The 13,427-nt window shown below is 47.3% G+C and overlaps 1 protein-coding gene across 2 annotated transcripts; it reads left to right on the plus strand.

The window, feature by feature from the left end:
• The first annotated feature begins 456 nt into the window (after positions 1-456).
• Positions 457-12,969, plus strand: ARMC12 (armadillo repeat containing 12). 2 transcript variants are annotated; one of them, XM_017870038.1, is made up of 6 exons: positions 457-784; positions 1,796-1,941; positions 2,154-2,288; positions 11,021-11,194; positions 11,336-11,407; positions 12,594-12,969. In XM_017870038.1, the coding sequence occupies exons 1-6, from the start codon at positions 541-543 to the stop codon at positions 12,924-12,926; spliced, it is 1,104 nt and encodes a 367-aa protein (XP_017725527.1). In that variant the 5' UTR covers positions 457-540; the 3' UTR covers positions 12,927-12,969. The 2 variants fall into 2 exon arrangements, with proteins under 2 accessions (XP_017725527.1, XP_017725528.1); XM_017870039.1 differs by having other exon boundaries at positions 458-703.
• Positions 12,970-13,427: the final 458 nt, after the last annotated feature.

Raw genomic sequence — 13,427 nt, forward strand, 5'->3', positions numbered from 1 at the left:
ATTCCCCTTCCGTCTTATGTTTCATCTCTTGTGGTCTCTAAAGCAGAATCTTTTCTTTTTTTTTGAAATGGAGTCTTGCTCTGTTGCTTAGGCTGGAGTACAGTGGCGTGTCGGCTCACTGCAATCTTAACCTCCCAGGCTCAAGTGATTCTCCTGCCTCAGTCCCCTGAGTAGCTGGGATTACATGTGTATGCCACGACGCCTGGCTAATTTTTTTGTATTTTTAGTAGAGACAAGGTTTCACCATATTGGCCAGGCTGGTCTCGAACTCCTGACCTCAAGTGATCCGCCCACCTCGGCCTCCCAAAGTGCTGGGATTATAGGTGTGGGCCACTGTGGCCCCATCTGTTCTCAAGCACCCCTGGCTGCCCTATTTCCTGACCACTACCCTCCATCCCATCATCTCCCCAGTTTCCTTTGTTGCCTGGGTTCCAATTCTGGTACCCTGGTTCCTGACCCAGCCAAAGTTCTGGTTCCGGAAGGCCCCCCATAGGTGCCTTGGGCCTAGCTCTCACCCGGGCCCAGGGCAACACTGAAGTCATGGGCAAGAGCATCCCCCAATACCTGGGGCAACTGGACATCCGCAAAAGTGTAGTGAGCCTGGCCACAGGCGCTGGGGCGATCTACCTGCTCTACAAGGCCATCAAGGCCGGCATAAAATGCAAACCGCCCCTCTGTACCAACTCACCCATCTGCATCGCCCGTGAGTGTCCGGGCCCTGGGGAGAGGGCTCTGCCCCAGGAGGCACCTGCTCCCGAGGCCTCTGCTGTGGGAGGGCCCAAAGGTGACGCCTCCAAGTTCCTCTTTCCTTTGTCTTTCTCTTCTCCACCTTCCTCAAGCCCACCCTGCAGCGCCCTAGGCAAGGACCTGCTAGAGATGCTAGCTCAGGGTCCCTGGATCTCACTCAAGTGGATCCTCAGACTCATCTGGCAGGCCTCCAAATGCTACATTTCCTCTGGCTCGCAGGATTCCACTTCTCAGAAACTTGGTGTCAGCAGCTCCCCGCATTTTCTGCCCCAGGAACTTGAGGCTTTAAGGAAAGGGAAAATTGGAGGACTTACTATATGCCCAGAGCTTCCACTAGTCCGCATGTTGTTTTGTGCGGAGTAGGAAAATGAGCCCCTTCTGCAAGACTCTTTATTGCCATCTGCTGGAGTATCATTGCCATATACTGGTTATGATAAAACACTACTTGTTACCGCCATATGCCAGACAGTTGTTAGAGTAAATGGACAAATCTATGATGGTACGTTATGGACAATACCACATTAGATAGGGTGCCCTTGTGCAGTAAACATTCATTCAACTGTACGTGGTGGTCCTGCATATGGCGAGAAGGCTTCTCCAAAAAGGCAGGGCAAGGCAAGGCAAGGCAAGGCCGGGCGTGGTGGCTCACGCCTGTAGTCCCAGCACTTTGGGAGGCCGAGGTGGGCAAATCATGAGGTCAGGAGCTTGAGACCAGGAGCTCGAGACCATCCTGGCTAACATGGTGAAACCCCGTCTTTACTAAAAAATACAAAAAAATTAGCTGGGCGTGGTGGCAGGCACTTGAAGTCCCAGCTACTCAGGAGGCTGAGGCAGGAGAATGGCATGAACCCAGGAGGCAGAGCTTGCAGTGAGTCGACATTGCGCCACTGTACTCCAGCCTGGGTGATGGAGTGAGACTCCGTCTCCAAAAAAAAAAAAAGAAAAGGCAAGACAGCCTTGTCCCCAGGTCCCTGCCCCCCACTTCCCAACCCCATTCTTTCATCACTTCTGAGTCCACAGCCTGAACTGGGCTGGGGTGGCTGTCTAGGCCTGGCAGTCGAACGAGAGCGGCACGGTCGGGACTCAGGTGAGCTCCGGAGGCTCCTCAACTCTTTGGAGTGCAAACAGGATGAGTACGCCAAGAGCATGATCCTGCACAGTATCACTCGCTGTGTGTACTTGCTGGAGGCTGAGGTGAGGGAAGGGAAGCAGGAGGTCCCCCCTAGCCGGCCCGCCCCCTGGGGGTTACAGCTGATCCCTGCCCCTGGAATGACCAGACTGTATCCTGGGACTTCTCTCTGGCTGATAGTGGGAGGGGTATGCTGAGGGATCTTGGTGATGTGGGGGTCAGTGGGCCCAGAACACCCGCTTCTCCTGCCTCTTCCATCTCTCCCCACATACTCCAGGCCTCTGCTTGTACTACGGATGATATCGTGTTGCTGGGCTACATGCTAGATGACAAGGACAACAGTGTCAAAACCCAAGCTCTGAATACACTTAAAGCTTTCTCTGGCATCAGAAAATTCAGGCTCAAAATCCAGGTGAGCCTAGGGATGAGTGGTGGGGCATGCAGGATGCCTATAGTCCTTAAGTCCTTTAATTGCCATAGGATAAATGGGCATGTTCCAGAAGTTTGTTTGGGTGTGAATTTGTAACCTAGAAATAAGTGGGAAAACGGTGGTCAGATTCCCAGCAGGGTCATGAAGGCCTTTGAATTTCAGGATGAAACTGAATTGAGGCACTGGTAGTATCTCTCAACCCCAAACAGAAGGACCCCCGCTACCCCACAAGCTCCCTGCTACTGCCACTGCCACGTTTTTCTGACACCAACCAATTTCCAACACTGGCTGGGTGTTCAACAATTCAATTCAGTTCAGACACTATCCATAGTTAGGGCAGACCTCACAGGTTAAGTGCTGAGTCCTCTAAGACTTCCCCCTACTTCAGGTACCAGTCATAGGTCTGACTTCTGACTGGCCCGCTATGAATTCGGGGGTTCCCACAACTCCCTTTTAGATTTAGTAATTTGCTAAAATGGCTCCCAGAACTCAGGAAAATACTTTACTTACTGTTACTGTTTTTCAGTAAAGGACACAACTCAGGAACAGCCAAATGGAGGAGACACATAGGGCAGGGTATCAGGGCACGGAGCTTCCAGGCCTATTACCAGACCAAACTGAAGGTCGGACTGCTATTGCTCGTGGCCCAATAACGAGATGCAGATGAACTGGGGAGGAAGAGTTTTTATTTCTGTAACCGGTTACAGGGAGAAGGCCTGGAAATTATCGCCGGACCAACTCAAAATTACAGTTTTTCAGAGCTTATATACCTTCTAAGCTATATGTCTATGTGTAAGTGTGCATTCACCTAAAGACATAAGTGATTAACTTATTTTAATCTATAACTAAGGTCTGAGTCCTGAAGACCTTCCTCTGAAGCCTCAGTAAATTTACTGAATCTAAATGGGTCCAGGTGCTGAGGTGATTACCCTTATTTTGTTTCCTGCTAAATCAAGGAGTTTTGAGGAATTCCTTCAGACCCCCAATAAACTTGTTTGTGGAGACCTGGGGAGCTTCCTCAGAACCCCAGTAAAACTTGTTTAATCCTGAATGGGTCCCATGAAGAATTCCTTCTTTATTTTGTCATGCTTTAAGGCCCAGGAAAGGCCTAAGCAAAACTCTTGGTGGGCTTTTGTTACATCCCAGCCTTTGTGTAAGGGCACTGGCTTTTAACATTTAACTTAACCATGCAGTCAGCACTGAAACAGTTGTTATGGAGGACTGCCACAGGCCCACTTCAGGAGCGCCCTGCTGTTCCCAGTACCTCCACGTGTTCAAAAACCAGGAAGCTCTTTGAACTCCATTGATTAGAGGTTTTTATTATGTAGTCTTGATGAATTAAATCATGTCCAGCTGCTCACCCCTCCCCAGAAGTTGGGAACGAAGCTGAAAATCCCAACCTTCTAATCATGCCTTGGTCTTTCTGGTAACCAGAAGCTATCCAAGGGCCCTGCCTGGAGTCACTTCATTAGCATAAGCTCTGTTGTGACCAAAAAGGGTTGGTTTGCAGTAACAAAGGACACTGCTGTCACTCAGGAAATTCCAAAGGTTTCAGGAGCTCTGTTCCTGGAACTAGGGACAAAGATCAGATGTATTTTTTATACTCCATCCCCTGTGGCTGTGTTAATCGGAGGTTGGTGTCAGGGCCATGGATACCTTCTCCATTTCTCCATAGAGAAAATGTAAAATACCACATGTCACTTCCCCCTTTCCCTGCTATTATACCCCCAAAATTATAGTATCCACACCCATCCTCCCTGCTTTCCTGCTGCTGCCATGAAAAAAATGGCTTTCTCCTGGTCTGTGGCCAGTGATAGTCTCAATCCTGCCTCCCACCCCTTCCTTAAGGGCCTCTCTGATTGCTTATGCTCCCCGTCAGCACGCAGTAGGCTCCAACCCCTCCCATCTTACAAAGCAAAACCAAAAAAGCCTCTTCCTTGACCTCCACATCTCTTCCTGGCAAATAGTCTATCTCTCCCAAATTAAAAACAAATAAAATATGTAAAACTTGCAAATAATGTGTATATGTGTAAGGTCGAAGGAATAACAACAAAATAGGACATGCCCAGGCCAAGCAATAGAACACAGCCCCCTCCCACATCTCAGCTGCCTCCCCCACCAGAGGCAGTCATTGCCCTGCATTTTGTTTAGCAGTTTCGAATTTTCTTTGTAGTTTTACCATATATGTATGTATCCTTGCACATTCTAGCAGGGCACAGCAGATAATAAAGAGGTAAAATGTAGTCTGGTATGTTTTTAAGCTTCATGTACATGGAAGTAGATGGTTTCTATTCTGTGGTTGGGCAGCTCTGCTTCCTTCTTCTTCTTCTTTTTTTTTTTTTTTTTTTTTTTTTTTGAGGCAGGTCTCATTCTGTCGCCCAGGCTGGAGTGCAGTGGCGCGATGTTGGCTCACTGCAGCCTTGACTTCCCGGGCTCAAGCAATCCTCCACCTCAGCCCCACTAGTAGCTACGATTACAGGTGTGCACCACCATGCCTGGCTAATTTTTGTGTTTTTTGTAGAGACGGGGTCTCACTATGTTTCTCAGGCTGGCCCTGAACTCCTGGGCTCAAGCGATCCTCCCGCCTGGGTCTCTTTCACCACGCTGTGGTGGTCTCTTTCGTGATACTCTGCCACTTGCCCGTTGGTAGACATTTGCATTGTTTCCAGGTGCTCGTCACACTCACATTGTGCTGTGAACATTCTTGTGTTCATTTCCCTTGTGTGCCTGAGAGAGGATTATAGGGTGTGTCCGCAGGGGTCGAATGGTTTGGTCAAAGGGTATGCCCAACTTTTCCAGGAGGGTGGTATCCATTTTCACCCCACCAGCCCTGCACGAGTATTCTCTTGTGTCATAACCTCACTAACATTTGATAATTTCACTTTTTTTTTTTAGACAGAGTCTGCCCCTGTTGCCCAGGCTGGAGTGCAGTGGCATGATCTCGGCTCACTACAACCTCTGCCTCCCAGGTTCAAGCAATTCTTGTGCCTCAGCTTCCAGAGTAGCTGGCATACACTACCACGCCTGGCTAAATTTTTTGTATTTTAGTAAAGACAGGGTTTCACCATGTTGACTGGGCTGGTCTCAAACTCCTGGCCTCAAGTGATCTGCCTGTCTCGGCCTCTCAAACTGCTGGGATTATAGACATGAGCCACCGTGTGTGATCCACATTTTACTTTTTGGTATCAAACTTTTTTGGGGAAAAAATTCTCTTTACATGTATCCTCAAAATATGCACAACTATGATATATCAATAAAAGCAAACACACAAAATAATAAAAACAGATTGAGAAACAAACAGAAAAATATACCTAGCGAGATCTCTGCTTGCTGCCTCATCCCTCAGCCTTCTCAAGTGCAGTGGTGCGATCTTGGCTTACTGCAGCCTCCACCTCCAGGACTCAAGTGATCCTCCCACCTCAACCTCCCTAGTAGCTGGGATTACAGGCATGCATCAATACATCTGGCTAATTTTTGTACTTTTTGTAGAGGTGGGGTTTTGCCATGTTGTTCAGACTGGTCTCAAACTCCTGAGCTCAAGTGATCCACCCGCCTCAGCCTCGCAAAGTGCTGGGATTGCAGGTGTGAGCCACCATGCCTGGTCAGGTTGTGATTCTCAAGCATATTATAATCACCTGGAGAGCTTGTTAAAAGCAAAGATTTTGGCTGGGCATGGTGGTTCAAGCCTGTAATCCCCACACTTTGGGAGGCTGAGGTGGGCAGATCACCTGAGGTCAGGAGTTCGAGACCAGCCTGGCCAACGTGGTGAAACTCTATCTCTACTAAAAATACAAAAATTAGCCAGGCGTGGTGGCGGGCGCCTGTAATCCCAGCTACCCGGGAGACTGAGGCAGGAGAATCACTTGAACCCGGGAGGCGGAGGCTTGCAGTGAGCCAAGATAGCGCCATTGCACTCTAGCCTGGGCCACAGAACGAGACTCCATCTTAAAAAACAAAAAACAAAAAAAAAAAAACCACAAAGATTTTGGGACTGATGCCCAGAGAGTTCAGTTCAACAGGAGAACTTTTCACAAATCCCCAGGAAATTCTGATGCAGGCAGCCTGAGCCCCATTCTTCCTTTTCCCCAGTGTCTTTTTCCTGAGGGCCTGACCCCTGGTTTCTCTTCAGGTGAAAGTAGTTACTCCTTGGTCTAAATTTCCATCTAGCTGTGCCCTTCTGGATCTCTGCAGTCTGTGGGCTCCCCTGCCTTCCCCATGGCCAGCTGCTACTAGGCATATCCATTTAGATACCCTCCAAGTTCTCTAACCCAACATATCCAAAATGGAGCTCACCCCATTCCCTAAATCAGCCCACTCTCTCTAGGGGGCTCTTGGACCATCACGCCCTTTGGGTCTGCCTCAAGGCTCTCAGCATAAAGTGCATGATTGGCGACGGGCTGCACCTCCTTGCCCTAACCCCAGCAATGTACAATGCATGCTTTTTGCTCTCACATGCTACCCTGCTGCTGTTCCCTCATTCTAAAACCCTGTCCCAGACTTGCTGACTCCCTCCTGTCCTGCAGGTCTCCACGGTTTTTGAGGGGTAGGGGAAGGGAAGAGCAGGATGCTGATGGGAGTGCTCACTTCCACTCCAGGACTCTTGCTTACTTCTTACTTGGCTCATAAAGGTGTAGCTCATGAGGTTACCTGTCTTTGGTAATACCTCTAGGTCCAAGCATCTTACTTTTTTTTAAGACGGAGTTTCGCTCTTGTAGCCCAGGCTGGAGTGCAATGGCGCGATCTCGGCTCACCGCAACCTCCGCCTCCTGGATTCAAGCGATTCTCCTGCCTCAGCCTCCCAAGTAGCTGGGATTACAGGCATGTGCCACCACACCCGGCTAATTTTTTGTATTTGTAGTAGAGATAGGGTTTCTCCACGTTGGTCAGGCTGATCCCGAACTCCCAAGCTCAGGTGATCTGCCCGCCTCAGCCTCGAAAAGTGCTGGGATTAAAGGCGTGAGCCACCGCGTCCTGCACGCATCTTGCATCCTAGAACCCAAGATCCCTTTATTCACTCAATAAATGTAACATTGAACACTTTGTGCCAACACGCTCTCTAAGTACAGGAGAGAAAGCAGTAAACAGAACAGGGAAGATCCCTGTGCTTGTGGAATTTATATTCCAACATGGCAAGGCAAGCAATACACAAATAAGTAAAATATATAGTGTGTTTCATGTGGTAAGTGACATGGAGTAAAATAAAAGTTGGGGGGTGGATAAAGGAGGCTGGGTAGGGGTGATGTAGTTTTCAAGAAGAAAATCTTGAATCCAGGAGGCCTGTAATCCCAGCTACCCAGGAGGCTGAGGAAGGAGAATCACTTGAACCCAGGAGGTAGAGGTTGCAGTGAACTGAGATCACGACACTGCACTCCAGCCTGTGTGATGGGAGTAAGACTCCATCTCAAAAAAACAAAAAAAAAAAAAAAAAAGGAAAAGAAAATCTTTTGGGATATTGGGCTTGGTGAAGAGTTCGTGACACCAAAAGCATGATCCATAAAAGGAAAATCAATACATTGGACTTTATTAAAATTAAAAACATTTGCTCCATGAAAGATACTGTTAAGAGGATGAAAAAAGCTGCAGACTGGGAGAGTATATTTGTTTTTTTGTTGTTTGTTTGTTTGTTTGTTTAAGATGGAGTCTTTCTCTGTCACCCAGGCTGGAGTGCAGTGGCGTGATTTCGGCTCACTGCAACCTCCGCCTCCCGGGTTCCTGCCATTCTCCTGCCTCAGCCTCTTGAGTAGCTGGGACTACAGCCATGCACCACCATGCCTGGCTAATTTTTGTATTTTTAGTAGAGACGGGGTTTCACCATGTTGGCCAGGATGGTCTCGGTCTCTTGACCTCACGATCCACCCGCCTGGACCTCCCAAAGTGCTGGGATTAGAGGTGTGAGCCACCGTGACTGGCTGGGGTAGTATATTTGAAAATCGCATATCTGATAAAGGACTCAGGTAAATTATATCAAGTGCTTTCAAAACTGAATATTAGGCTGGGCATAGTGTATCATGAGGTCAGGGGTTTGAGACCAGCCTGGCCAGCATGGTGAAACCCTGTCTCTACTAAAAATACAAAAACTAGCCAGGCGTGATGGTGGGCACCTGTAATCCCAGCTACTCAGGGGACTGAGACAGAAGAATCACTTGAACCTGGGAGGTGGAGGTTGCAATGAACTGAGATCATGCCACTGCACTCGAGCCTTGGTGACAGAGTGAGACTACATCTGAAAACAAAAACAACCCTGAATGTTAAAACAAGCAGTCCAATTAGGAAATGGGCAAACGACATGAACAGATATTTCACTGAAGAGAATATATGGATGGCAAATAAGCACATGAAACCATGTGTAATATCACCAGCCATTAGAGAAATGCAATGAAGACCATGCTGAGATATTACTGTGCACCTATTAGAAGATCTAAAATCAAAATTAGTGACAATACCAAATGCTGGCAAAGATACAGAAAAACTGGATCTTTCCTATATTGCTGGTGGGAATATAAAATGGTACAGCAGCCACTCTGGAAAATAGTTTGGCAGTTTCTTTCAGAACTAAACATACATTTACCAACCAGCAGTTGAACTCTTGGGAATTTATCCTAGAGAAATGAAAACTTACATCTGCACAAAAACCAGTACACGATTGTTGATAGCAGTTTTATGTGGAATAGACCCAAACTGGAAACAACCAAAAATGTCTGTCAATAGGTGAATAGTTAAACAAACTGGTATAGCCATTACCATGGAATGCTACTTAGTAATAAAAATAAAAACGTAATATTGATATGCACAACAACTTGGATGGCTCTCAAGGCCATTATGCTGAGTGAAAAAAGCCGATCTCAAATGATCACATAAAGTGTGATTTCATTTATATAACATCCTCAAACTTAAAAGGTCATATATAGAGATAGAAAACACAAGTGGTTGCCTGGGCTTTGGGCTGGGGGAGCAGGTGGGAGTGACTCTAAAGGGGTCTCTTGAGATAGATCTTTGTGGCAATGGGACAGTTCTGGTGGGATAATCTGTTGGCTGCAGTTGTGGTTACACAAATATGTGCATGTGCTGAAATGACATAGAACTATGCACACATATTGCACCAACACCAATTTCTTAGTTTTGAAATTGTACTATAATGCAAGATATGACCATAGAGGGGAACTGGGGGAAGAGCACATGGGACCTCGCTGTACTGTTTTTGCAACTTCCTGTACATTTATAATCATTTCAAAATAAAGGCCGGGCACAGTGGCTCATGCCTGTAATCCCAGCACTTTGGGAGGCCGAGGTGGGCGTATTACCTGAGGTCAGGAGTCCAAGACTAGCCTGGCCAACATGGTGAACCCCCATTTCTACTAAAAATACAAAAGTTAGTTGAGCACGGTGGTGTACACCTGTAATCCCAGCAACTCAGGAGGCTGAAGCAGGAGAATCGCTTGTACCCGGGAGGCGGAGGTTGCAGTGACCCGAGATGGCACCACTGCACTCCAGCCTGGGCAACAGAGTGAGACTGTCTCAAAATAAATAAATAATAATAAACAAAATTTAAAAAACAAAAATGTGTGTTACACATGACAATGCTATAGAGAAAAATAAAATAACAGTGGGGGGTGGTAAGGAAGGCTGGGATGGGGGTGGTTAGAGAAGGCCTTACTGAGAAGGTAACATTTTAATGAAATCTTAAAGAAGGTGTGAGAGTGAGTTGTGAGTCTCTGGGGATAGCGTGTGCTAAGCAGAGAGCACAGCCTACGCAAACACCCTAAGACAGGTGTGTACCTGGCATGTTCACAGAATGTGTAAGAGGCCATTGTGATGGGAACCTTGGTCATGAGGGAGAGAAGAGATGATGGAGTCCAGGAAATAGTAGGGAGAGCAGGGCAGATCACATCGGACCGTATGCCACTGTAAGGACTTCAGCTTTTACACTGAATGAAATGGGGGCTCTTGAGTAGAGGAGTGACATGTCTAACATGTCAGCTGCTCTGAAAGTAGATGCAGAATGGAAGCAGGGAGACAGGAGGCTATTGCAGAAATCCCAGTGAGATGCCAGTGGCTTGAAAGAGGGCGGTAGAAGTTGGGGTGAGAAGAAGTGACTTGAATTTTGATAGATTTTGAAGGTAGTGCCTACCAGATTTTCTGAAGGATTGGAAAAGGAGTGTGAGAGAAAGAAAGGAGTTGATGCCAACAGTTTTTGGCCTGAGCCACTGGAAGGAAAGTGTAACTCATAGCTGAGACAGGGAAAGCTATAGAAGGAGCAGGTCTAGGGATGGGGGAGCCTGTTAACTCTGAGAGCTCTGTTAGACATTCAGGGAGAAAAGTGGAATTGGCAGCTGCATATATGAGTCTGGAGTTCAGGGGAGGGGCAACATAGCTGGAGCTAGAGACATAAAGGGGAGAATCACCAGCATGTGGACTGTATTTAACACTGTGAGTCTGGATGATACTGGTACGGGAGTGAGGAAGGTAGAAAAGAGGAGGTTGGGCAGAAGCGCTAGGAAAGAAGTCTGAAAAAAAAAAAAAGAAAAAAAAAGCCAAATAAAGAATTTTAAGGCGTGGGAGTGGGTCATTGGGTCAAATGATGTTGAGAGTTAGGGAGAATTGTCTATTGGGTTTGGCCCAGGGGACATCCATGGGGAGAGTGAAGAGTAAAGTCAGATACTGGGATAGTGGTGATCACCTGTAAAAGTAAGCCCTTTTGTTCTCCCCCACTCCAGGAACACTCCATCAAAGTACTCGAACTAATCTCCACCATCTGGGACACAGAACTGCACATTGCGGGCCTCAGACTCCTCAACAACCTTCCGCTGCCCGACTATGTGCATCCACAGCTGCGACGGGTGATGCCTGCCTTGATGGAGATCCTGCAGTCAGACTACATCCTGGCACAGGTGCCTGAGGACCATGGCCAAGGCCCTGCCTTGCTGACCAGCCCTAGCACAGCACTTAGAGGGAGGAGCAGAGGTTCATGTCTTCCTTGCTCAGGCTCAGACTCACCTGCCTTCTCATGCTTTACTCTTTCCTTTATTCAGGTGCAAGCCGTACGACTGCTGAGCTACCTGGCACAGAAGAATGACCTTCTCTACGACATTCTCAACTGCAAGGTGAGAAAGAAATTGAAGAGGGGCTGATGAATGCCAACTCAGATATAGGAGGAGGGAAGAATCATAGCATCTCCAGACAGATTTACCCTGATGAGTTGTTTTAGTTATCTTCCTGCCTCTGCACTAAATGCATTGAAAATCATCCTTCTTCTGTTCCCTGCAGTAGGAGACACCATTTTGTTGGGAGGGGGATTCCCCCCCCTTTTTTTTTTGAGACCGAGTCTCACTCTGTTGCCCAGGCTGGAGTGCAGTGGCACGATCTCAGCTCACTGCAAGCTCTGCCTCCCTGGTTCGTGCCATTCTCCTGCCTCAGCCTCCCAATTAGCTGGGACTACAGGCACCCGCCACCATGCCTGGCTAATTTTTTGTATTTTTAGTAGAGAAGGGGTTTCACCGTGTTAGCCAAGATGGTCTTGATCTCCTGACCTCATGATCCACCCACCTCGGCCTCCCAAAGTGCTGGGATTACAGGCGTGGACCACCGTGCCTGGCCGGGATTCCCCTTTGAGGAGTTTCCTGAACTCTGAGAGTTAGGGACACAGGAGACAAAACAAAAGTTAATGTAGGTATTTTAATATTGGGGGGAAATTACTATGGTAAAGAGCCTTATTAGGGATAGAAAAAGTTACTCTGTGATAATCAGTGGTTCAGTTCACCAGAACAGTAGGGCAACTCTAAACTTGTATGCACCTAATAACATAGTCTCAAAATATATATGACAAAAATTGAAAGGAGAAATTGACAAATATACCTCTACAGTGGGAGATTTGGAATATTGTTACCGCTCTGGCAGCAACTGATAGATTAAAAAACCAAAACTAGTGAGGATATACTCTTAGTGAATAACACAAATAAACTTGAGCCATCAGACATACCCAGAACAGTCTACAAGGATTAAATGCACAGTCCTCTCAAGCGCACACACAATATTTAAGAAGTTACACACTAAGCCTTAAAGTTTGTCTCGACAAATTTTCCAGAATGAATATTATCATATCACTCATTTTTTTTATCACAAGGCAATTAAGTTAGAGGATAGTAATAAAAGAAAAACTAAAAAATTACTACATACTTGAGTCTGAAATTTAGGCATGTTTGGGAGTTTAGGCAATAGGAGTATACAAGAACAAGAATTTTATAACTTGCCTAGGAGTTTATTCCCATTTTTTCTCTATTCCCATCACAGGTTCACTCCAACTTCCTAAACCTGTTCCAGCCCACACAGCCAGGGAGTCTCCTGTATGAGGTACTGGTGTTTGCTGAGCGGCTGAGTGAGGGCCGGAACGCACCCCACTACCGCGCAGTGAAATGGCATTACAACGAACAGTCCCTGCATGAATCCCTCTTTGGGGAAGAGTCGCGACTGGCAGACCGACTGCTTGCCCTGGTCATTCACCCTGAGGAGGATGTTCAGATCCAGGCATGCAAGGTCATTGTCAGCCTGCAGTATCCCCAGGACTTGAGATCCCGGCCCTCCTCCTGCCAGCCCAGTCGTTCATACTTTAAAAACACGGAATAAAATTAAGGAGAGCCAATAAATGAGTATGGGATAGAAACTTGAAGTTTCCTGAAGCTTGATTGTCTGTCGGTGGCCTTCCAGGGCTGGATGGAGATTTCATTCAGCATAACTTCTGCTTCAGAGTGTGGCACAGCATAGGCTTATCTCCCAAAGCACATCCCCACTTCTATGTTTGGGGGACTGGCTCCCCTCTCCTCCCTCCCTCCCTCTCTCTCTCTCTTTCTTCTTTCTTTTTCTTTTGATGGAGTCTTGCTGTGTTGCCCAGGCTGGAGTGCAATGGCACAATCTTGGCTCACTGCAACCTCCGCCTCCTGGGTTCACCCCATTCTCCTGCCTCAGCCTCCCGAGTAGCTGGGACTACAGGCGTCCGCCACCACGCCCAGTTAATTTTTGTATTTTTAGTAGAGATGGGGTTTCAGCATGTTGGCTAGGCTAGCTCTTGCTGCTTTTCAAATCAATGTGGAGCCATTGCTTTCAGGGAGTTGGAAGAAGGCAGGCTTG

The sequence above is a fragment of the Rhinopithecus bieti genome, unplaced genomic scaffold (genome assembly GCF_001698545.2).
Source record: "Rhinopithecus bieti isolate Rb0 unplaced genomic scaffold, ASM169854v2 scaffold_4553, whole genome shotgun sequence".
Lineage (NCBI taxonomy): Eukaryota > Metazoa > Chordata > Mammalia > Primates > Cercopithecidae > Rhinopithecus > Rhinopithecus bieti.